The following is a 25,679-nucleotide window of genomic DNA, read 5'->3' on the forward strand; positions in this document are numbered from 1 at the left end:
ACATTCTCAATTTTGTTACAGGTTTATCAACACTATACCTTAAGAGTCCCCGCCTGCAGGTAGCTGTGGGCCCTTGGGCAAGTTTATTAACCCAGCTGTAAACTGGGGATAATGACGACACTTACAAAGTTCCTGAGGACCAAATGAGATACTGCACGTGCAGTGCCTAGCTCGGTGCTTCCGCGGCCATGGCAAAGGCTGGGCTCAGGTTCCAGCACGAGGTGCGGCAGGAAGCACTGGGCTCACCTGCTGGTGTGTCACTTCAGAAGCACTACTTGATCAAAAGTCAGCAACCAGGCTACCTTCTTTGCTCTAAGGAACTCAGAGCTGGCCCTGCTTGCCTTTTTATCCCAAATAGCACTTGCCTCCAAAGATTCTCTCTTAGCTCTACTGAACACCGAGCAGCCTCAGTTCCTTACCCCTTAAGCAGCACTGTCCAGCAGAACTTTCTCCCACAATAGAAGTGCTCTGTCCTCACTGTTCAGTACAGTAACCACTGCCCATGTGGAGCTATTAAGTACCTGGAATGTAGGTCAGGTGACTAAGGAGCTGAATTTCCTGTTTAAGTTTAAACAGCCATGCATGGCTAGTGGCTACTGTGTTTGGATAGGAAAGCTCTAAAGCAGTGGTTCTCAACCTTGGCTGCCCATTAAACTCACCTGGGGAACCTTTAAGACTACAGATAACTAGGCCAGGCCACAAAGGAATTAAAATCTCAGTATTTTTAAAGCCGAGTACAGGCAGTCCCCGTGTTACTAACGAGATCCGCTCCTGTGTCTTAAAGTCGAATTTTCGCTAAGTCGGAACAGGTGCATACAGTTCGTATTCAGCGTGAAGCCTTTTCAATGATTTAAAAGCTGTGTGTGCAAGTGAAGGTGTGATGAGGAATCTGTTGTGAGCAGGGGTTGGTTCAATCCTGTCAAAGTGAGGGCAAAGTTACATAACATTAAAGGGCAAGTACAAGTCCTCAGTCAGATGTTGGGAACCGGGGATTGCCTGTAACTCTGATGCGCAGCCAGACTGGAGGATCACTGCTCTAAAGCAGTGCTTGATAAACTACCGCGCAGGTGAACTGCCCGGGGGTCTAGTTAAGACGTAGACTCTGATTCACTGGTCTGCGGCGAGGCCTGAGATGCTCACAAGCGGAAGCTGTTGGCGCCTGGGCCACTTTGCCCTTGTAACCCCTTCATTTATTCAAACGTTGCATACTTACTATGAGCCCGGTGACTCGACAGTTACCGCCTTTAGCGTTTACATTCTAGGTGGGAAGACAAGCACGGAAACAACCTCAGATATACATGCATGCTCTGAAGTAAAGAAAACAGGGTAGCAGGGTGAGGTGTCTTGTAAACTGCTGTCGAGTCAGTTCTGACTTACGGTGACCCCAATCGTGCAGACTAGAATTGCGCTCCGTAGGGTTTTCAGGGCTGTGACCTTTAGGAAGCAGATCGCTAAGCCTGCCTGGGTGCCTCTGGGTGGGTTGGAACCGCTAACCTTTCGGTTAGTAGTCAAGTGCTTAACCATTTGCTCCACCCAGGGACTCCACACTTTTGCTTTAAGGAGGTCAATTTTTACCTTTTGGCTTTAAGGAGCCTATGAGGTGAAGATGGGGGGAACATGCTCTGAGAGGAAGAGGGACAAAGTGCTAAGGTCCCCGAGGCAAGAGCAAGCTGGAAGAGTAATGAACCAGGAGAGTGGTACAAGATGGAATCCGAGAACGCCAATGGCCGTGTGAGGACTTTAGGTTTTATTCTACCTGCTTATTAAAAGTCGGAGTTAGGGTTTAAAGCATGATGTAAGCTTATGTTAAAAAGGTCACTCACTGCTGATTTTTTGATAGCTTTCACAGCAACAGTGAGAAACTTTAACTGCTAGGTCTTCTCCTTTATCCCCTTTGTGACGTTTTCCCCCTCAAACCCTGAAAAGACAAAGATGGGTCTTTAGGTATAAGAAAAACCAAGGGTTCACTTTTGGCCCTTTCTTCTTTTTGTATGTGTGCATTTATTGATATAAAGTGACCTCTGAGCACCGCTTTCGCTGTGTCCCCAAGGTTCTGATAGGAAGTGTTTTCATTCTCATTGGATTCTATGAATTTCTTTATTCCATCCTTAATGTCTTCTATAATCCAGTCTTTTTTGAGCAGCGTATTGTTCAGTTTCCAAGTGTTTGATTTCTTTTCCCTGCTTTTCCTGTTACTGATTTCCACTTTTATGGCCTTATACTCTGAGAAGATGCTTTGTAATATTTCAACGTTTTGGATTCTGCTAAGGCTTGCTTTATGACCTAATATGTGGTCTATTCTAGAGAATGTTCCATGTGCACTAGAAAAGAAAGTATACTTGGTTGCTGTTGGGTGGAGTGTTCTGTATATGTCTACGAGGTCAAGTTGTTTTATTGTGGCATTTAGACCTTCCGTGTCTTTATTGAGCTTCTTTCTGGATGTCCTGTCCTTCACTGAAAGTGGTGTGTTGAAGTCTCCTACTATTATTGTGGAGCTGTCTATCTCACTTTTCCACTGCTGATAAGGATTCACTTTTACAGCAGAGGAAAACCAAATTCAGACCACTGCATTTCAGAGGAGCTGTGAGTTTCGGTGGGAACTGTGATGCTGTAAAATGTGGAGGGACTCGGGATCCTCTCATTCCTATGAAAGTTGGATGGATGGTCTCAGTAAACTTGACCTTCCATTCTCCCAGATTCTCACCTTACCAGGGATCCTCAGGTGGCAACAGTATCTTTGTGGCAAGAAATAAAGCAGCAGCAGAGAAGAAATAAAGGCCCTGGCGGCATCTTTTTTTAGTGCAAGATCTGCCCCAATTAGGGAATGCTTCTGTATGGGGTCACTAAAAATCTAAGTCAGAGATCAGGGCTAAGTCGGAGATCAGGGCTAACAGCTATTACAAAGGAGTGAGCCAAAATGAGAGTGCACTGATTCTTCTTTCTTGCCTTAATACAAGAGTAAAAATAAAGAAAATCTTTCAATACACTGACCCAGGAATGTGTCAGTCAAAGACATCTTGAAATGCACGTGAAAGGATGTGCACTAGATCCTGACATCAGAAAATGGAGGTGCTTTAGTTCCCATCCCGTTTCTGAAGCCAGGTTTACCCTTCTTCCTCAGCCCCAGAAGCCCAACTGCTGGTTTATATGCGGCCTCATCAGGCTCCAGGAAACTCAGGGGAATCCTGGGAACCGTGCACCCCAGTGTCACCAGTAGTGACCTCTGGGAGGTAAGGCCACATGGGGGAGGCGGGGACAAGGGCACTTTGTGCTTAATTCCCAAAAGTAAATCAAAATAATGGGAAAAAAAGATCTCAGGAGAGTTTAGCTAGATAGTACAACTTCTTCCAAATCAGAGGAAGGTCTGACCTTTGAGTTAAGTCACTGTTTCCCAAAGTGTGTTTTGTAGATATCACTACTCTCATAAGACACTTCATTAACAAACAAAAAAGTTTCTCTGGTCTGGCAAGTCTGTGAAACACACACTATGGGCCACACTGGGTTAGGGGCCAGAACAAGGAGAGGCAGGAAAAGACACAGGTTCTGAAGTCCCACACGCCTGGGCCTGAATCCTGCTCAACTTACTAACTTGAAGACCAAGACCTCTCTAAATCTCTGCTTCTCGCTTCTTCATCTGAAAGGCAGAAATGCAGTCCCTTCCTTCTGCTGCCTATGCTCTAAATGAGAGGGCATGTAGCAGTAGACACGCCGCGCGCTCCAATGCTGGTTCCTGTTCCCTGTCTGCTCTGTAGAGGGACGGCCAGAAACCTGTCTTCTCCCAGGCTCTCCTCTGTTGAAGTCACATAAGGACCACCTGAGACACAGTGTGAGGGAATTCTGTTGGCCTCCTTAGTATCACATATGTGCCCCTTGTGCAAATAAACACCAAGAAAGGCCAGGAGAAACAGTTTTCTCATACGCTAAAACCAAAGTATTAGCCTGTTACCATGCATAATCGCATACCAAAAGAAAAAACCAAACCCAGTGCCGTCAAGTCAATTCTGACTCATAGCGACCGTACAGGACAGTAGTAGAACTGCCCCATACAGTTTCCAAAGAGCACATGGCGGATTCGAACTGCTGACCTTTTGGTTAGCAGCCATAGCACTTAACCACCACACCACCAGGGTTTCCCACATAACCACCTACAGGCACTAATAACAATCATCCCCTACCGCTGACTTACACTAGATCAGCTGTTATACATCAACTAATACCCTGAGAGGGAGAGGAGCGGTTGGGGTGAGGCGGCACTGCAACCAGCTGGAAAGGCACAGTGGCCTGAGGGCTCGGAAGGACATGTACCACGGACCGGCCTGTGGGGGCTCAGGAGCCTGACCGCTTACATCACAGCAACTGAAACCTGCCTTCTGCCCCTGCTGCAAAGAAACGCAGGCCCCTCCGCCTCATACTCCTCATCTCAGCCCTGCCCTCTGCCCCTCTATAACCTTAGGATGCGTGATTCACTCTCCCCATGTTCCCATTTGCTGACTGCCCACCCCAAGGAAGCAAAGACAACAAAGAGTCTGTCTACAGTATTCATCAAAAGAAAACTAAAAGAATTAACAGTGTGATTTATTTTCATTGCAGTGTTACATAAGCATACAAAAAATGTAACTGCGGTCGTAAGACAGCAAGCTGTAGTTGAAGAATGGAAGCAGATTTCCTCTACCCCAGCCCTGAACACAAACAGAAAGAAGGCTTTAACACAGCAAATGAGCATCACACAGGCTGCACCCAGCCATCATCTAGTCACCTCTCTATCCCGACTGTGAGCTTTCTCAGTGAGCAGAAATCATCTCTACAGATTCCACCAGGAGCTTACAAAAGAATGCTTTCTTTAAAATGAGCTAGAGAATTAATACTGTTGGTGGGTCAGATCCGGGGAAGAATAATCCTAGGCCTTTTCAGAAGGACTTTGAGGAAAATCACAATTTTCCTGATTATTACCTAAAAAGCACTTAGACACATTTTTCAATTAGGAAGATGGCTGAAAGAGAAAGAGTAACCCCAAGCCCGAAACCATTCTCCTGTCCTGAATGATGAAAATTCTGGATTGAGAGCGGTATTCAGTGGTACTGCCTGTCAAAAGCAGAGGTTCTTGGCATTCCACACGTGGCGGCGTGGTCAGGATCCCACTGCCGTTCAGAAAGCTGACTCCACATCGCCCATCTCCACGCACACAGTCTTCAGCTGTGAGTAATATTCAATGGTCACACGACCATTTTCTCTGCCAAATCCTGAAAGGAAGAGAAGGAGTCAGTACGAGGCCCCTCTGCAGCAGTCTGGGAAGTCACAATGATCTTCAAGGACAGGCACTGCTCATCAGGGCTGGGAAAAACACAGAACCTAAGATTCTGGTTAACTGTGGAGCTGGGCCTGGGAAGAATGACTCAGTGGCCTTTGGGGATAAAGACAGGGATAAAAAAAATACACAGGTCTCATTACATATCAATATGAATCTTCAAGTATCCCTTATACTGATTTCAGGCCTGAAAAATGTTCAGACTTATCAAACATTACAGCAGTCTCTACAACAAGTAAAAGCTGGTGCAAACTTAAAACTCAACTCTACCTGATGGGTTTAGGTATTACCTACTATTTACATCCCCCCACACGTGAGGAGTGGGCTCTTTATGTCCCTGTCATGACTCAGAGCTCAAGATACGGCCAGACACTAGTGGATGAGACAACCGTATGCTCGGCCTCTCTTGTGCACCCTGCCTCAGACTTAGGCAGGCTCTGCGTCCTAACAGCAAGATCCAGGCCCCCAAAATGTACATCTCTGGTGTGTGTGCGGGGAGGGGGGCATTCAAAAGGTAAGACGCACAAAGGTCCTGCACAGCCTTGCGCTGTCTCTTATTCTTCACAAGACCTCTGAGCTGCAGGCTGCTTGGGCACATCAGGCCAGGTGCTGCTCTGCAGATCTGGGGGCTTTTATCCTTTCTTTCACCCCCTGTAAGCAAGTCTGTACACACTGGTTTGAAGGTTTAGATGTGGGGAAAAGGCAGCTGGCCTAGGAGGTCCCACTAAGGCCTTGAACCTAAGCTTATTCCAAATCAATTTTTCCCTGCACTAAGGGTTATACACTAATGAAATGGTGCCCTGGTTCCCACCATGCATTTCTGTCTGTGTGTACAGCACCTCTCAGTACCTCACAGGAACAAGGACATTTAGTGGAGTATGATTAGGGACATTACCAAATTAATCCTGTCAAATGAACATCCATAACCCCACTGGTATTCACCGGGGCTTATATGTTTGTCAGCACCGCAACGGGTACAAATACGTGCCAAAAAGACTAGGAGGTGACGCTCTTACAACGGTGCATCCAAGAAGTCCAAACCAATTTGCAGTCTAAATAAAGAAGAGCATGGGGAATGAGTATGTAACACAGGCAACTCTGAGGTAACGGCTGTATTTCTGATGTCTCAAGCCTGCTCCTGCCACACCAACTGGTAAATCTGCTAAGTTAGAGTAACACGTCCAACTGATGATCGATAAAGGAGATGAATGTGCAGTGGCTTAGAGAAAACCTGCCCATATGCCATCAAGTGTAATGAGAGTGACAACTGATGTAACATGTTAGATTAGGGGACTTGTATTAATTCAGCAAAATAGAGAAAACAAAACAAGCTTTCTGAGATAGCACTTTAGAGATACTTCCCTGAGCTGAATCTGAACACTCACAGCAGATTACGCTGCACCTTGTACAGCAGGGGTTTTATGCTTACAGGGATCACAGACCGCGAAGACAACAGTAACTCTACCAAGATAAGCTTTTCTGAGATGTATGTCAGCAGCTGACATGCCATCAAGGCCTTTGGAGGATTTTGGGAGGAAAAAAAAGATGCTTGGCTTTCATTTCCAGAAACTGATATGGTGGGTCTGGGAATGACCAAGACTCTTATGTATGTCCCCAGGTCACTGTGATGGACAGACAGGTTTGGGAACGCTGGTCTAGGCTGGCTGAACTATGACCAGGATCCCTAGAGACCTGGGTTTGCTTTCCCACTACCGAGATTCCCCAGAGCTCACCTGACTTCTTATATCCACCGAAGGGCAGCTCCACCGGGCTGACGTTATAGTTGTTGATGAAGCACATCCCGGCCTGAAGCTCAGCCACCACGCGATGAGCCCGCTGGATGTCCCTGAGCAGGGAAAAGGAAGTGTGGGTCATTCACAGTTCTTACACTATGACTGTCACAGGAGAAGCTGGACTGCCAATCTCAAGGGTTCCAAAATCCTGCCAAATTCTTGCTCCTTCAAAATGCGTTTTAAAATCTTTTATCATCCAGGCAAAATAGTGGATTTGGGTTTTACAGTCTCATCCAAAAGACACCTGTAAAATAAGAAGCATCAACAAGGATGCCAAAACAATTCAATGGGGAAGGCACAGTCTTTTCAACAAATGGTGCTGGTATCCACATGCAAATAAGAACAATGTTGGACCACACACAAAAATCACTCAAGTGGATCATAGAGCTAAAATTATAAAACCCTTCAGAGAAGACAGTAAATCTGCATGGCCTTGGGTCAGGCAGTACCTTCTTAGATATAACACCAAAAGCCCAACAGACAAAAGAAAAACAGAATAATTGGATTTTCTCTAAATTAAAAACTTTTATGCTGCAAACCAGACCATCAAGAAGGTGAGACGATACCCCATGGACGTGTAAATCAAAACCACAAACCACAATGCAACACCGCTTCACGCCCAGTCAACCCATTTCCATGGATTCCAACTCATAGTGACTCTATAGGACAGAGTAGGGCTGCCCCCATGGGGCTTCCAAGACTATAAATCTTCACAAAAGCAGACTGCCACATCTTTCTCCCATGGAGCCGCTGGTGGGTTTGAATCGCTGACCTTGCGGTTAGCAGCTGAGCAATGACCACACATTGTACGACTGTATTTATGTAAGTATTTAGAAGAGTCGAATCCATAGAAACAGAAAGTAGATTAGTGCTGCCAGGGGTGTGGGGGAGGGCAGAATGGGGAGTGACTGCTACCGGGCACAGGGTCTCTCAGAGTGATGAAAATGTTCTAAAACTAGATTATGGCAGTAGTTGCACAACTCTGTGAATATACTAAAAAACACTGAATGGTACACTTTTAATGGGTGAATTGTGTAGTATGTGAATTATCCCAATAAAGCTGTTAAGAAAAAAATGGTGCAGCAGATTTGAGTTGCCCTCCTTTGACACTGGACGTGGTACTGGGACGGCAAAGCAAAGCAAGAGCAGAGACTTAACCCACTTGTCATGGATTGAAGTATGCGCCGCCCCCCCCGCCCCGCCGCCCCAAAATATGTGTCAACTTTGTTAGGCCATGATTTCCAGCATTGTGTGGTTGTCCTCCATTTTGTGACTGTAATTTTATGTTTAAAGTATTAGAGTGGGATTGTAACACCACCCTTACTTACCCAGGTCACATCCCTGATCCAGTGTAAAGGAAGTTTCCCTGGGGTGTGGCCTGCACCTCTCAAGAGATAAAAAGGGAAGCAAGCAGGGAGGTGGGGACCTCATACTACCAAAAAAGCAGCACCAGGAGCAGAGAGCGTCCTTTGGCCACGGAGACCCTGCGCCTGAGAAGCTCCTCGATCAGGGGAAGATTGAGGACAAAGACCTTCCCCCAATGCCGACAGAGAGCTTGAATTTGGCCTTTTAGCCTACCTTACTGTGAGGGGTATTTCTGTTACAGCGGCCCTAGATGCCTAAGACACCACTCAATCCCCAAGTCAAAAAAGCAGCTCCTCAAGCTTTTGCTCAGAGCTCAAAGAAAGCTACTGCATCAGGCCCTTAAGGGAGATCTGGGCCTTCCTTCCCGGGTTCCTGACCACCATCTACAGAAAAATTTAACCTGCTTATCATCAAAGAAATGGCATAATCCCCAGGGTAAGGTAGCCTTAGAACACTGCCTGCTCCTACCAAAGACTAACCTAAGTTTGCATGTGACCAGGTAAGCTGCGTTTCAAAGAAATTTTGTTACCAATCATTTAGTTTTATTATAGTGGTTCCAATTAGGTACTAAGATATTAATCACATTACTTACAATAGTTAAAATTGGAAACAATACCCTACACACTCAACAATAGAAAAAATGCCTCCGTGAGCATTCCAATTAGAAACAATTAAATGATGAAGTCACTAAAAATCATATTTCTGAAGACCAGTATTTATATGCTTTCAGGGCTCTAAATTCCTTGGCATGTAAGTTTTCAGCAGGCACCTAACCCAATGCTTTACACAGATCAGAATGTTAAATGTTTATTCAGTGAAATGATGAAAAGAATTTTCATTAACAGAGTTCATAGCTCAATTTAAAATCACTAGAGCAAGGTTCTCTGACCATTCAGGACAAACTACAACATGCTGCTTGGTACCTTGATTTAACCTGAGCAAACAGGAAATGCTGTCGGCTAATACGAATTCCAGGAAGGCAGTAAGATCAGTTAGGTATCTCAGCAGATCCTGCGGTCCCACTCCTCCAAATCTGCTTTGGGTGCCCTTTCCCACACACCTGGTGAAGACGCCAGCAGCAAGTCCAAAAGTGGTATCATTGGCTCTCTGCAGAACCTCAGCTTCAGTGTCAAACGATAAAATGGACATAACCGGCCCGAAGATCTCTTCCTTCACACATGTCATGTCATCTCTGCAATTACCTGCAAAACATTATAATAAAACCAAATTTCAGTGAAGGGATTATTATTCCAGGCCCTTGAAAATGTGTCTTCTTATTGTTCCCAGTGAACAGTGAATACACACAGCTGACAAAACTCAGTATGACGTTGGCTTGAGTATAAATTGGAACACCCTTTCTGCCTGACAATTTAACAATATGGACTAGAGTCGTGCCCTTTGATTCTGTAATTCTAAATCTACTTTTTTAAATTTATTGTAAGGAAACAGCTAATGAGACGAACAAAGAATTATGTACGAGGATATTCATCATATTACTTATAATGCTGAAAACTGGAAGCAACAAACCAAACATCCAAGACAGAGAACATGACCATAGGAACTGTACTCATCCTAACGACGAACTTTGACGAAGCTTCTAAATATATTTCTATAAGAACACTCGATGAGTAAATGCTCATGACAAAATGTTCACTGAAAAAGACACAAACTGTACACAATATCAACCCAATTTTCTGTTAAAATGTTATATATAACTAATACGTTTTCTTTGTATTTTCTCATACATTTTCCAAATTTTCTTAATGACTCTGTGGTATGATTAAAATTAGAAACTTTATAAAAGAAGAAAATCCAATATGAAAACATAAACTTAGAAATAAATGAGGGGGATGTTCACTTTATACACGGCTAATTCCCTAAAATGATTCGATTCACACTTACTATTTTTAAACATGCATCATAAAGACACTCATATATTTAGATGTCCAACACTGCCCCGCAGTGATTCTCAAAGGGAGGGGTGCATTTATCTGCACGGTACTTGAAGGACGTCCTGTTTCAATGCTGGCAACCACAGCACGTAGTGAGAAATGCTAGCTGTGAGGGTCTGTTATATACATAAGCAGTGTGGGGCAGAAACAACTGGAGAACCCTGCTAGACACGCCAGCAGCCAAAGTGTCCAAAAACCAACGATGCACATGTCTACAAAGATGAGGATTCTACAGTCTCTCAGGAGGTGGAGCAGAGTGTGTGTGCACGAAGTCAGACTAGCACACTGGTCACCTACGAGTTACAGTGCACTTTAGGGGCGCCTAAACCATCTTCAAAGGCAAAGTAAGCATTTATGTTTAAGGGCAGTTTATTATATTCTAGTTCTTTGAAAAGCACTAATCCACATACAATTTTTAGGGAAACCATTAACCAGAATATTTAATTACTCAAAACAATTCGTTACCTAATAGTTCCAGAAAACATTCTTATCTTACGTAGGCTGATAACATGTGCTGTGAGTTGTATGTTGGAGAGAGGAGGGTATATGGTGGCAACTGAGAGATAAGAGAAGGAAGGCTCCTGACTGAAACGCCACACCCACTATACATCAGTGCCCTCATCTTACCTCAGCAACTTAAGGATTCAGACTCTGGAGTCATCCCCAAACTTTAATGTACACCGAAATGAACTGGGGGCTCATTAACTGCAGCTCTCTAGGCCTCACCCCTGAGGGTTCCCTTCTGGGGTCTAGGGCAGTAACCAGGAATTGACCTTTTTTAATAAGTTTTCCAAGTGATTTTGAGGCAATGGGCCACAAAGCAGCCTTTGAGAATCGCTAGAATAAAGTTAGGGTCGTTAGCGCCTTGTTACTTGCCTAGGTTCATAGCTTTTTATAAAATAACTTTTCTTTCCTACTTGTAAAATAAATGTTCTCTCTAGAAGATCTTTAACATTCAGAAATGCACAAAGAATAATAAAAATCTCCTTTAATCCCAGCACCCAGAGAAAACCACTATCAGTATAATAATATACATTCCATTCCCTTTTTTGCTATGCATATATTTGGTTTTCGATAGATTATGTATAAAAACATACACTGTGGTGTAACCTATTTATTTCAGTTAATAATTGTAAGCTTTTCATATGTATTATTCACTGAATAAGTGCAAGCTAATCAATGGTATGGACCTTAGGTTTGCAGCTTTTAAACATGAGTGGCTCTTTCTTTAGCAAGGGTTAAGGATTAAACTGCATCAAATATCAAGTACTGAACACTGGCATCACCATCAACCTTAGGGACAAAAACCAGTTCACCCCATCTTCAAGACAAGGTATAAGGAATTATACGGCATGATTCAATCTATATATAGTTTGTTTTTAAGCCTGCAAAACTAACTATTTTTATAGGGATTACTAACATACACTGTAAAATGACAGAAAAAGTATGAAGGTAATTAAGAACATTTGACTAGTGGTCACCTCAGATGCAGGAATGAGATGGATGAGTTTGGATAGGGCAGGATGGCTGTATACTTTATTGTTCAAAGCGGGAGATTTTTAAGATTGAAAGGAGGTGCTAAAAATTATGAAGTTTTATATATATATATATTTTTAAATATTAATATACTATCTGGCAATTTGGTTTTATTACATTTATGGACCTATAATGCACAGGAAATACACATTCTTCCTCAACTTTCTTGAGAAATGGAATTCATTACTCTTTTATAAAAATCCATTTTCAATATTTTGAGCTCCTAGCTTCCAGAGCAACAGGTGTACAGCCAAAAAGCTCCAGGCAAACTAACAGACGTGGCCACCTAGCAGAGGGGCACGGGCATCTTCAAAGGTAACAGAGTACTTCTACTTCTTAAACCAGGCTGGTAGGGACACTGCGTGGGACACCCCACAAATATTTTACAGATATTCTTTTGTATCCATTCACTATTTAATTTAGACAATTTCAAAGCAAACAAGAAGAGGACATACCTAATACACAAGGTCTCATGTAATATCCACCCTTTAATTTGGGGTCTTCAGGTTCGTATAGGTTTCCACCACATAACACTTTCGCGCCCTATCAAAAAAGATAAAATAATGTGTATTTTATGTTAAACATACACCCCCAATACGCATTCCTGAAATGTTAAGTGTATCCTAAACAAATGCATATTTAGTCACTTCTTTGCAAGTACAAAGCAGAACACTTCTCAGGATACTAAAAGCCAAATGGATATTAATATATGAAACGTGAAAACAGCCAAGTAACTGAAGAGTGACACACTCCACCCACAATCGTCTCTCACCTGCTCCTCTGCCAGTTTAATAAACCCAAGAACTCGCTCCAGGTGTGGTCGGTTGATGAGGGGACCCATCCTTGTATCTTCCAGAAGGGGATCTCCAATTTTTATCTTTTGGGTCTGTTTCACCACTTCCTCTGTAAATTTATCAAGAATTTCCTTTTGTACAAATACCCTTGTGCCATTACAGCAAACCTAAAGGACAGACAGAGACATAAATTTATACGTGTATAAGAGGAAAAACAGGAGCCCTGGTGGAACACTGGTTAAGCGGTCGACTGCTAACCCTGTTGATCTGCTCCCATGAAGATTACAGCCTAGGAAACCGTGCAGGGCAGTTCTACTCTGTCACATGCGGTCTCTATGAGTTGGAATTGACTCCGTGGCAGTGGGTTAAGAGGAAAAATGGGGGAAAAAAATTAAATAGCTCTAAACATAAAAGAAACACTACACTTTTTTAAAAGGATGTTTCTATTCCTAAAAATTGTCCCATACTGAATAGGCCCACAGAGTGACTGGGGGACATAGCACTCCACAGCACAAACTATCCTTTCAGATAAAACGTATATCTTGTTTGTTTAGATTTTCTTCAGGTCATAATAGATCCATGTGACCAACAGGACCTCTCCTATTTCCCCTGTCAGTTGATCAATCTGGCTGTATATATTAAGAGCGGAGGTCTGAGTGGGAGGGGACTGAGAAACAAAAGTAGAGTAAGAACGGTAGACTTGAACCTAATGGAAAACAGCATTCCACAGTCAATGTTTGTTTCTACTGTACGTTTGTCTCTGAATGGCTATTCAGACTCCCAGAAATGAGCACAAGTACAGTTCAAATGGTGTCAGAGCAGTGGAATAGAAAGGAAAGTCCAAAAATAGATCCCAATGCTTAAGGAAATTTAGTTTACCTCAAGCCACTGGGACAAACATGGACTAAATAAATGGTTAGTCATCTGGAAAGGAGAAAATAAGACACATATCTCACACCAGACGCAAGAATAAATTCTAGTTATCTAAGAGTTGGGTTTTTAAGTATAAAATATGAATCCATGAGGTGAATTCCTCTAGGTATAGAAAAGGTTTTCTAACTATTACTCAAAATCTAGATACGATGAAAGAAAAAAAATGATAAATTTGACTACATAAAAATCTTTCGCGTGGCAAAAAGCACCTTTAGCCAAGATAACTGACAAACTGGAAAAAAAAAAATATTTGCAACATACATCATAGATAAAGGGCTAATCTTTTAATATTTAAAGGAAAATCAAAACTCACAGTACAATACACCAAAAAGAGTGAACTGTACTATATGTGAATAAGAAAAAAAAAAAAAAAAAACTAAAAATTTGGAGGAAAAAGACCAAAAAAAGTCCAACAGAAAAATGTACAAATTTATGAACAGACAATTCACACACACACTCCTTAATCCTTAAACCCAGAAAAGATGTTCAACTCCACTCATAACTAGAGAACTGAATTTAAAACTGCATTGAAATACCATTTCTAATCTACGTAGTGAAAGTTAAAAATGATGAAATCACATTCTTTTGGAGAGGCTATAAGGAAGTGCCAGCAGGAATACAAATCGGTCCAACTTTTTTGGAGGAGAATTTGACAGTATCTTATAAAATTACATTGGAAACACTGCTGGCGTAGTGATTAAGTGCTATGGCTGTGTGACGCCAATACTCTCCAGCATGTTTTCTCCTATTTCAAAACGGGCAACTGAGAGCTTGATGTAACTAATGCCATGGTGAACCTTTAAGTTTTTCTCATTCCTCTGCCTGTCTCCTCCTTCTCATACCTCTGTTAATAACTTTGTTTTGACCTAATGTTAGTGACTTGTTCTTTGTTTTAAACTGATGCAAATAACCTTTTGTTCTGTCTGACCACCTGTGGCTTATAACCCCCACAGGAAAATTGGAGCCCAGGTATCTGATATGTATATCTTTAGCCTAATAAAGATGTCTGGCAGGTGCGTATCTCTGGCCAAGTAACTATACATTTCTGACCCAAGTAACTACAAAGACATTTCTGACCCTTGTAAAATTCTATATAAGCTCTAATGTAAAAAATCGCTCTTTGGGCCTCCATAGAGACAGCCTGTGTTGCTGCTGAGTCTCCGGTAACATATACATCTCTATATACTTTCTCACACTTTCTGACTTGGAGTATGTTTCATTGGCTCGACTGCTCCAGTACAGAGACCCTAATCAGGTAACAGCCGCTAACCAAAAGGTCTGCAGTTCAAATCCACCAAGTGCTCCTTAGAGACCCTGTGGGGCAGTTCTACTCTGTCTTATAGGGTCACTATGAGTCGGAATTGACTTGACAGCAATGGGTTTTTGGTTTTTTTGGTATAAAATTACATATGTGTTGACCACTTCTGGGAATTTACCCTGAAAACGTATCTCTAGCAATACAAAAATACACAAGCACAAAGTAATTCGGTACAGCATTGCTTATAATCACAAATTACTGGAAACCACCTAAATGCCCATACAAGAGAAAGCAGCTGGATTAACAAAGGTAGCCACACGATGCATCTGTAGAAAGAGAGTGAACGAGATCTCTATGAAGTGCAATGGAGTGATTTCCAGGATACATCAAGTGCAGAGGGCAAAGTTCAAAAGGGTACCTACCTGTAATGTACCTACCTTTTGTGTAAGAAAGAAGGGGAAAAGAGAAATACACCCGTACTTGTTCGTTTGTGCAGAAATAAAAAAAGGAAGGAAAAACCAGAAACAAATTAGGCTGGCTGCCTACAGAGGGTAGACAGAAATGGGATGAAAAAAGGGGGGGATGGAAACAGGGTAGAAGAGATGGAGCGGAGTGACACTTCTTTGACTGAACCACTGCTGTGAAATTCTGACATTTACAACCATGTTAGTGTTTCACCTAACTCTTCAAAATCAGCAAGGATGGGAGGAAATAAATCCCAAATGAAGCCTGTATTGTTTGTACAGAAACAAACGAACCTGTTATTTAAAATAATATAACCAAATTAAAGGGGAGGGAGGACTGATCCACCTAACACAATATTTTAACAATCCCTCAGGCTAAAGATAAAAAAAAAAAATGTAAAAATATTTTGTAATTCTAGTTAGAAGGTCTATTTTTCACAAATCCGAAACTACTATAATTGTATTCTAGGACTGAGCAATGTATTATACATAATGAAAGCCCAATTCCTCACAAATATGGGAAAGGAGAAGATTAAAACGAACCCTGTAGTGCTGGACAGTAATTGAAGTATCTGTATGAACTGTGGTTATGAATATACAGAGATAGATATGCATATAAGTGCACATGTACACACATACACACATATTTCCTAGCTCTGGCCTCTGAGAGCACCCAGAAGCAATGATACCCCGGTAGCAATGAACACACCTGGCACCCAGATCTTGGTTTCTAAATACCTTTTACCACTAAATGGAACCAGGGCTCCTTGGATAAATGGGTCATTCCAGAGCTTGGCCGGGGAAAGAACAGGATGAGCCTGAAACATCTTGCTGTGCCAGAAAGTAAAGAAGTGATCAACGAAGAATCAGGACATAGCAAAAGGTCACAGGAAGGGCTCCCACTGGCCAAATGAGCAATTATTTATTATCAAAATAATAATAGTAATGAATTATAATCCACAGAATGAAATAAGAATCCATGGCTCCATGCTAATATAAATAAACAATTCAAAAATAATATACAGGGGAGAAGAAAGTTCTTTCTTTCAGTAGAATGACAACTAATAAATGTGGAAGGAATGACAGCACAGACAATCACCATTTGGTGACCACCATCATAAAAACCGTTTCCAGAAAGAATCATCAATGGATGCTACAACTAGGGGCTAAAAGTTTGATGAAGAACAAGATAGTCTCAAAATATCTGCTACAAGATACTTATTAACTACAAATGAAATTAAGAGTAACTTTACAGTGAAGTCCCACCTTAGCCCGTGATCAAAGTTAACATCTCAAGAAACTGGAGAGACATTATATGTCACTGTGAAGGGCACACTGCCACGTCTGTGGTACTTTTTGCCAAAAATGAATAACCTGAATTTAATCAAAATGAAACCTCAGGAAGACCCAAAATGAGGGATATTTTACAAAATAAATGGCCTGTACTCTTCAAAAATGTCAATCCTGAAAGATAAGAATGATTGGAAAACTGTTCCAGGACAAAGGAGACGAAGGAGACAACTAAACACAATGCAGCAGTTGGAGAGGATCCTAGATGGCGGGAGGGGAGGAATATGTGTAATTGTTTTCTTTTGCTAAAAGGACATCTGAATATGAGCTGTAGGCTGAGTAATAGTACTATGGTACTATGCCAATGTCAATTTATTGAGTTTACTAATGCACGTGCTTATGTAAGAGAATACACTTATTTTTTAGGAAACACATACTGAAGTATTTTGCACTTAGGGGCCTTATGGTTGCAACTTACTCTCAAATAGTTCAGAAAATAAATTAATAATATGCATGTGTATGAAGAGACAAATACAGAGAATGAAAAAAATGTGTGGTTGTCATGGACTCAATTGTGTGCCTCAAAAATATGTGTTGTAAATCCTAACCTCTATGCCTGTAGTTATAATCCCATTTGGGAATAAATTGTCTTTGTTATGTGAATGAGGCAGGATTGCTGTAGGGTACATCTCGAGTCAATCTCTTTTGAAACATAAAAGAGATTAAACAAGCAAGCTAGCAGAGATGGAGTAAGTAGATGCCAAGACACATGGAGATCTCCAAGAACCAGGAAATAGAAGCTGAAGAGACAAGGACCTTCCCTTAGAGCCAACAGAGAGAAAAAGCCTTCCCCTAGGGCTGGTGCCCTGAATTCATCTTCTAGCCTCCTAAACTGTAAGAAAGTAAATTTCTGTTTGTTAAAGCCACCCACTTGTGGTATTTCTGTTATAGCAGCACTAGATAACTAAGACACTGGGAAAATGTTAACATTTGAGGAATCTGGGTCAAATGTACATAGGAATTATTTGTACAATTTGTGCAACTTTTCTATAAGTCTGAAATTATTAAAAAAGAAAAAAACAACAACTTTAAAACATGCTGTTAAATGGGAGGAGCCGGGGTGGCATGGTGGTTAGGAGTTCAGCTGCTAACCAAAAGGTCGGCAGTTCGAATTCACCAGCTCCTTGGAAACCCTATGAGGCAGTTCTACTCTTTCCTATGGGGTTGCTGTAAGTAGGAACTGACTCGATGGCAACGGGTTTAGTTTTTTTTTTTTTTTTCCCCCTTGAATTAGGTGGGAAGCGGTGGAGATTCCTTTTAAACCTTTTCCCTAGACAGATACCTACCTCACCTTGTGTGAGGAAGTTGGCCATTAGTGCCCCCTTCACGGCATTCTCCATGACACAATCTGAGAAGATGATGAGTGGAGATTTGCCTCCAAGTTCCAAGGTAACAGGTTTGATTCCTTTAGCTGACATCTCCATGATCTTACATAACAAGAACAAAAGAATTCAGAAGAAGTTTAATACAAATTAGACTTCATGTTATTTGAACTAGACTCTGAACCTACAAATTCATCTTCAACTGTGTACTGCCTGAAGCCTCATTCTTGTCAATATGCTTTACTCTTCATCCATTTAAATGCCCTTTTCCACGAAGCTGAAAAAGTCCACAGAACTGTACTCGACATTCTGAAAAAGGAGTTCATTTTAAAAATGCTGTCTATTCACGTGACTATCATAGGCAGTGAAACCCTGGTGGTGCAGTGATTAAGAACTACAGGTGCTAACCAAAAGGTCAGCAGTTCGAATCCACCAGGCGCTCTTTGGAAACTCTATGGGGCAGTTCTACTCTGTCCCATAGGGTCACTATGAGTCAGAATCCACTCGATGGCAATGGGTTTCTTTTTAATCACAGGCAGGAACTCTTTTATATTACTGTTACTGTGTTTAAGGCTGATGGAGCTCAGAGTACAAATTAAGGTCAAAATAATGAATCTCAAACAAACTGAGAAAATACCTTTCCTCCTGAAAAGGCTGCTATATATGAGTTAAGTCACCAAACAACACAGGCCCTTTGCCCTCTCAAATACATAGGCAGGAAATGATGACTTCCACCCCTATTTGGCCTAACACAAATTGACTGTCCTCAACACCCCAAATGTCCTCCCTTCACCCTCGTAAACATTAGACCTTGGCCCAGTAATACCTTCTGCCCCTCTCAAGCTAAGGTAGCTAAAATCAGAAAACAAGCCTCTCAAAATATACCCTGGATAGGCCTGACTTTGCCCTATCTAGATAGCCATTTATGTTAACCAGTATTGGTTCTATCTTCACCTTTGTGCCAGTGGGCACGCTTCCAGTGAAGGAGACTTTGGCCACATCAGGATGCTGACAGAGAAACTGGCCTGTGGCGGCCCCTCCCTGCACCACATTGAAGAGCCCAGGAGGCACACCAGCCTCAGTATAGATTTCAGCCAGCAGCAACACCGAAACTGGCGTGAAGGGAGACGGTTTATAGACCATGGCGTTACCTGCATAAACACAAGACACAAGCACAGAAAGACTTTAAGACGGTGATCCTTTAAGGACAGGACTAGAGGATAATTCGAGAAGGACTCCATTTGCTTCCTGCTCCCACCTCAAATCCTTAATCAAGAATGTTATCAATAAGTAAATGCATCTTGTTCTTCTCATCTTGGCTTCTGTCATTAAACAGATCGCAAACCACACTGTCTCAGTTAACTAGTGCTGCTATAACAGAAATACCATAAGTGGATGGCTTGAGCAAATTATTTTCTCAAAGTTTAGGAGGCTGGAAGTCCAGATTCAGGGCACCAGCTCTAGGAGAAGATCCTTGTTTTTTCAGCTTCTGTTCCCTGGTTTCTTGAAGATCTCCTTATCTCTTGCCATCTCTGCTAGCTTGCTTGCTTGTTTAATCTCTTATATCTCAAGAGATTGACTCAAGACAGACACTACATGAATCCTGCCTCATTCACATAACAAAGACGACCCGTTCTCAAATGGGATTATAACCAAAGGCACAGCGGTTCGGATTTTTGGAAGAACAAATTCAATCCATAACACTCCACCCTTTGGCCCCCAAAATTCATGTCTTTGCCACATGCAAAACACATTCACCCCATCACATCATCACAAAAGTCTGACATCAGCTCCAAATCCAAAATCTCATCTTCTGAATCATCTAAATCAAATACAGGAGAGAGTTTAGGTGTATCCATCCTGGAACAAAACTCCTCTTCATCTGCAAGCCTGTGAAACCTAGAATACAAGTTATCTTCCACAGTACAACAAGGTAGACATTTCCATTACAAATGGGAGAAACTGGAGGGAAAGAAGGGATAACAGGCACCAAGCAACCTCCAAAACCCAACAGAACAATTTACGTCAGTTCTCAAGGTCTGAAAATAATCCCGTTCTTTGGGATTACCAGGGCAACAGCCCTGCCCTCTGGGTGCCAGCTACACCCTCTGGAGTCTGGGGGGAGACCCCTGGGCCCTAGGCTTCAGCTCCACCTTCCAGGCCCACTGGGACGGCAACTCTGCTCCCTTGGATTTGGGCAGCCCCATCATCCTAGTCCATCTGAGTAGTGGCCCTACCCTCTTGGCCCTGGCAAGCCCCCTTCTTCTGTCCCTTGGCCATGGTAGTCCTGGCCCCTTAGCTCTGAGTGGTGACCCCACCCCCTGGCACACTCTGGAACCAAGTAGGCAAAGACCCAACCCTTTGAAACCTAGGAGGCTGTGGCCTCACCCTTTGAAGCTGAGAAGGCCTTGCTTCCCATGCTCCTTCCAACAGTTCTGCTGATCTCTGAGCTCCTTCAGGGATGGTCCTTTTCTTTTCCTGGAGGACAAGAGATGTAGCTCCTTTGGCCTGTTTCCTGCCTCTAGAATTCCAAGAGGCAGACAGCGTTATTTCCTTTTGCTCCTTCTCTGTCCCCTTCAGTCTAAGCTGATGGGTTTTCTGCTGTGGTAGCTGGTTACATCCGTCAGTCACAGGCTTAATCTCTTCAACAAAATATCGTGTAGCCATGTCCTTAGTTTGTACAACAGAATTTTTCAACAAATCTTTCAGTTCTGTTTTCATTTTGCACAGTTCATTTTTCAGTCTATCTCTTTCCTCTCACATTTTACTGTAAGTGGCAAGGAGAAACCACGTGGCCCCTTTAAGACCTTGCTTTGAAATCTCATCAGCCAGATATCCAAGTTCATCACTTATAAGTTCTACCTTCCACCAAACATGTGAACATAATTCAGAATAAAAAGCATCACCCCTCCTCCACTGTCCAATCACATGTTCACCATTTTCCTTTAAAGCCTCCCCAGAAGCACATTTAACGTCCATAACTCTCCCAACAGTGTAGTCAGGGCAATCTCGGCTTTGACTGTTAGGCATCTTGAAACTCTCCCGGTCTCTATCTATTACCCAATTCCAAAACTGCTTCCACCTTTTAGGTATCTGTTAGAGCAGCACCCCACTGCCGGTCTCAAATTCTGTCTTAGTTATCTAGTGCTGCTGCAACAGAAATAACACGAGTGAGTGGCTTTAACATCAGAAATGATTTTCTCACAGTTCAGAAGGCTAGAAGTCTGAATTCAAGGCACTGGCTCTAAGGGAAGGCTTCTCTCTCTTTCAACTCTGAGGAAGGTCCTTGTCTCTTCAGCTTCTGTTTCCTGGTTCCTTGGTGATCTCCATGTGGCTTGGCATCAATCTTCCCCGATCTCTGCTTGCTTGCTGGCTTGTTTAATCTCTTTTATATCTCAAAAGAGATACAGATACACCCGACAGGAATTCTGCCTCGTTAACGTAACAAAGACAACCCACTCACAAATGGGATTATAACCACAGGCACAGAGGTTAAGATTTATTTTGGGGAGACATAATTCAGTCCATAACACATAACTTTGCCCAATCTCAACAGTAATATCTTATACCTGTACATCTAGGCCTTTTCACATGTATTATCTCATTCTCTACTTACATCAAGATGAAGTAGGTGTGATTAGTCCTATTTTATAAAGATGGGAAATGAAGACCAAAACCCACTGCCGTCAAGTCGATTCCGACTCATAGTGACCCTATAGGACAGAGTGGAACTGGCCATAGGGTTTCCAAAGAGCAGTTGATGGGTTTGAACTGCTGACCCTTTGATTAGCAGCCGAGCTCCTAAGTACTGCACCACCAGGCCTGATGGGGGTCTCAGGAGCTAATGATTTAATTCTGATATTATTATTTCTACTCTTTCACAGCTGCCTCTCACACAGGAATATGCTAAAATAAGAACACAATGTGGTAACAAGACAAATGCTGTATATCGATACAATGACTTAACAGTAATGCTTTTTCGGGAGTTCGGCTTTTTCTAAGATGTCTTCTTTTCCCGTTAATTCTTTTTAAATAGTATGAGAAAACTGTTTTTAAGTCACTTAAGGCAATTCTTCTTTGGTGGATGCTTTAACATGTATCTTAAGACGCAAATGAAGAAGTTTATCTTCTTCCTAAATTTAGTCAAATTTCTAAGTGCTATTTTTTTTTTATTTAGTACACAGAAATTCTTGGTCGAAGAAGAAAGAGAACTCAGTAGTTGCACAAATCTAATTCAATTTGACAGTAGAAATAAGACGACCAATTCCAAAATAAACTTTCTTCTTTTCCAAATACAAGGATAAATAGATACATAAACATGGGAATAGTATAGACACGATCTGCCTGTGTAACCTAAACTGTAAGCTCCTTAAGGGGAAAGGCAGGGCAGGAAAGGAATCACATCCTCTGAATCTTTGTATGTCCCAGAGCAGGTCCCTTCTGATGTGAACTATGTGGGTATGGAGAGGTAAGAGGTAAAGAAAGGGGAGAGAGCAGATGGCTCGTAAGTGGGGAATAATTCATTCTTACCACAAGCTAAAGCTGGAGCAGACTTCCAACAGGCAATCTGAAAAGGGTAGTTCCACGCTCCTATTCCCACACATACTCCAAGCGGTTCTCTTCTGGTGTAACCAAAGGATCCACCTGAGAGCTGGATATGTTCACCTAAGGGGAAAAAGCAGAGTATAAAGAAGAATGTAGTTCTGCTTTCCCCAGTTTCCCCTACACCTGTACTTACTGTGTACTCCAGTTAGACCAGCCTCCTCACTGTTCCCAATATACTGTGCTCACCCCTGTTTCCATTCAATTATTCATTCCAGTCATTCTTACACTGGCCTCCCCACTCTCTCTTCACGTAGAGAATTCTATCTTTCCTTCAAACCCATGTTTATTCAACTTAATTTGATTCTCTGAACACTTACTGAGGCTCTCTCTATTAGACAACTTCGATGAATGGACAAACGAAAGAGACAAACTACCAAAACCAGCTCAAAGAGAAATACAAAATCTGAATAGACCTACAACAAGTAAACAATTAATAATCAAAACTTCCCACAAAGAAACACCCAGATGGCTACACTGGTGAATTCTACCAAACATTTAGAGAAGAATTAACACCAAACCCTTCTCAAACTCATCCAAAAAATACAAGAGGAGGGAACACTTTCTAACTCATTCTAAGAGGCCAGCATTACCCTAATACCAAATTCAGACAAAGACATGACAAGAAAGCTGCAAACCAGTATCTCTTATGAATATCAATGTAAACATCCTTAACAAAATACCAGCAAACAAGAAGCGTATTAAAAGGACTCGCACACACCATTACCAAGTGGGATTTAGCCCAGGAATGAAAGGTTGGGTTTAAAAACCAAAAATCAATTAATGTAATATACCATATCAAGAGGCTAAAAAACAAACAGTACATGATCATCTTAATAGATGCAAAAAAAAAAAAAAGGTATTTGACAAAATCCAACACCCTTTCATGATAAAAAACACTTAGCAAACTAGAAATAGAAAGGAACTTCCTCAACCTGGTAACCACAGCTGAAATCATACATGATGGTGAAAGGCTGGATGCTTTCCCATTAAGGCCAGGAACAAGACAAGGGTGTTCACTCTCGCCACTTCCATTCAACAATGTATTGCTGGTTCCAGACAGGGGAATTAGAAAACAAAAAAGAAAGAAAGAAAGAAAAGGCATCCATATTGGAAAAGAAGAAGCAAAACTACTCTCTTCCCAAAGACACATTTTTGTATACAGAAAATCCTAAGGAATCGATGAAGTTCCCGGGCGGTGTAAATGGCTAATGTACTCTGCGCTGACCAAAAGGTTGGAGGATTGAGTCCACCAAGAGGTATCTCAGCAGAAAGGCCTGGTGATCTACTTTCAAAAACTCAGCCACTGAAAACCCTATGAAGCACAGTTCCACCCTGACAGAGACGGGGCACCACGAGTCGGAGCGACTCCACACACAGTTCCGCCCTGACAGAGACGGGGCACCACGAGTCGGAGCGACTCCACACACAGTTCCGCCCTGACAGAGACGGGGCACCACGAGTCGGAGCGACTCCACACACAGTTCCGCCCTGACAGAGACGGGGCACCACGAGTCGGAGCGACTCCACACACAGTTCCGCCCTGACAGAGACGGGGCACCACGAGTCGGAGCGACTCCACACACAGTTCCGCCCTGACAGAGACGGGGCACCACGAGTCGGAGCGACTCCACACACAGTTCCGCCCTGACAGAGACGGGGCACCACGAGTCGGAACGACTCCACACACAGTTCCGCCCTGACAGAGACGGGGCACCACGAGTCGGAGCGACTCCACACACAGTCCGCCCTGACAGAGACGGGGCACCACGAGTCGGAGCGACTCCACACACAGTTCAGCCCTGACAGAGACGGGGCACCACGAGTCGGAGCGACTCCACACACAGTTCCGCCCTGACAGAGACGGGGCACCACGAGTCGGAGCGACTCCACACACAGTTCCGCCCTGACAGAGACGGGGCACCACGAGTCGGAACGACTCCACAGCAGCTGGTGTGTCCTGGTACAGGAATCCACGACGAAACTATTACAACTAATAAACAAGTTCAACAAAACTGCAGGATAGAAGGTCTACACACAAATACCTGCTGTATTTCTATACATGAGTGTCTTAGTTATCCAGTGCTGTTGTAACAGAAATAGCACAAGTGGATGGCTTTAACGAAAAGAAATTTATTCTCTCACAGTCTAGGAAGCTAGAAGTCCAAATTCAGGGTGTCCGCTCCAGGGGAAGGCTTTCTCTTTCTGTTGGCTCCGGGGAAGGTCCTTGTCATCAATCTTCCCAGCCGACATTCTCAGTGTAGGGAACCTAGGTTCAAATGACACGCTACTCTCCTGGCTCTTCTTTCTTGGTGGTATGAGGTCCCCCTGTCTCTTTGCTCACTTCTTTTATATCTCAAAAGAGATTAGCTTAAGACACAACCTAATCTTGTAGTCCTGCCTCATTAACATAACTGCCTCTAATCCTGCTGCATTAATATCATAGAGGTACGATTTTATAACACATAGGAAAATCACATTAGATGACGAAATGGTAGGCAGTCACACAATCCTGGGAATCATGATCTAGCAAAGTTGACACATATTTTTGAGGGATACAATTCAATCCATGACAATTAGCAATAAGCAATCCCAAAAGAAATTAAGAAAATAATTTCATTTACAATTGCATCAAAAAAATACCTAAAATAAATTTAACAAAAGTGCAAAACCTATACTCTGAAAACTACAAAACATAGTTAAATGAGACTTAAAAAAAAATAAAACCCATTGCCATAGGGTCGATTCCAACTCATAGCAACCCTATAGGACAGAGTAGAACTGCCCCATAGGATTTCCAAGAAGCGCCTGGTGGATTCAAACTGTTGACCTTTTGGTTAGCAGCCATAGCTCTTCACCACTATGCCACCGCGGTTTCCAAAAGAAATTAAAGAAGATCTAAATATATGGAAAGGCATCCTATGTTCACAGGCAGAGAACTTAATACTGTTGTTGTTGTTAGGTGCTGTTGAGTTGGTTCCAACTCACAGCGACCCTATGCACAA

General features: G+C 42.6%; 1 protein-coding gene across 1 annotated transcript in view; it reads right to left on the reverse strand.

Annotated features, from left to right (window-relative positions):
- Positions 1–4,554: 4,554 nt before the first annotated feature.
- ALDH9A1 (aldehyde dehydrogenase 9 family member A1) overlaps positions 4,555–25,679 on the reverse strand; it is a 52,019-nt gene continuing 30,894 nt past the window's right edge. The window contains exons 4-11 of the mRNA XM_064282889.1: positions 22,603–22,737; positions 19,027–19,223; positions 18,037–18,177; positions 12,724–12,912; positions 12,407–12,494; positions 9,524–9,665; positions 7,039–7,151; positions 4,555–5,240 (exon numbers count right to left, since the gene is read on the reverse strand). Coding sequence (XP_064138959.1) covers positions 5,146–5,240; positions 7,039–7,151; positions 9,524–9,665; positions 12,407–12,494; positions 12,724–12,912; positions 18,037–18,177; positions 19,027–19,223; positions 22,603–22,737 — 1,100 coding nt within the window. The 3' untranslated portion in view covers positions 4,555–5,145. The remainder of the gene's footprint in view (positions 5,241–7,038; positions 7,152–9,523; positions 9,666–12,406; positions 12,495–12,723; positions 12,913–18,036; positions 18,178–19,026; positions 19,224–22,602; positions 22,738–25,679) is intronic.

This window comes from Loxodonta africana, chromosome 3 (genome assembly GCF_030014295.1).
Source record: "Loxodonta africana isolate mLoxAfr1 chromosome 3, mLoxAfr1.hap2, whole genome shotgun sequence".
In the NCBI taxonomy this organism is placed as follows: domain Eukaryota; kingdom Metazoa; phylum Chordata; class Mammalia; order Proboscidea; family Elephantidae; genus Loxodonta; species Loxodonta africana.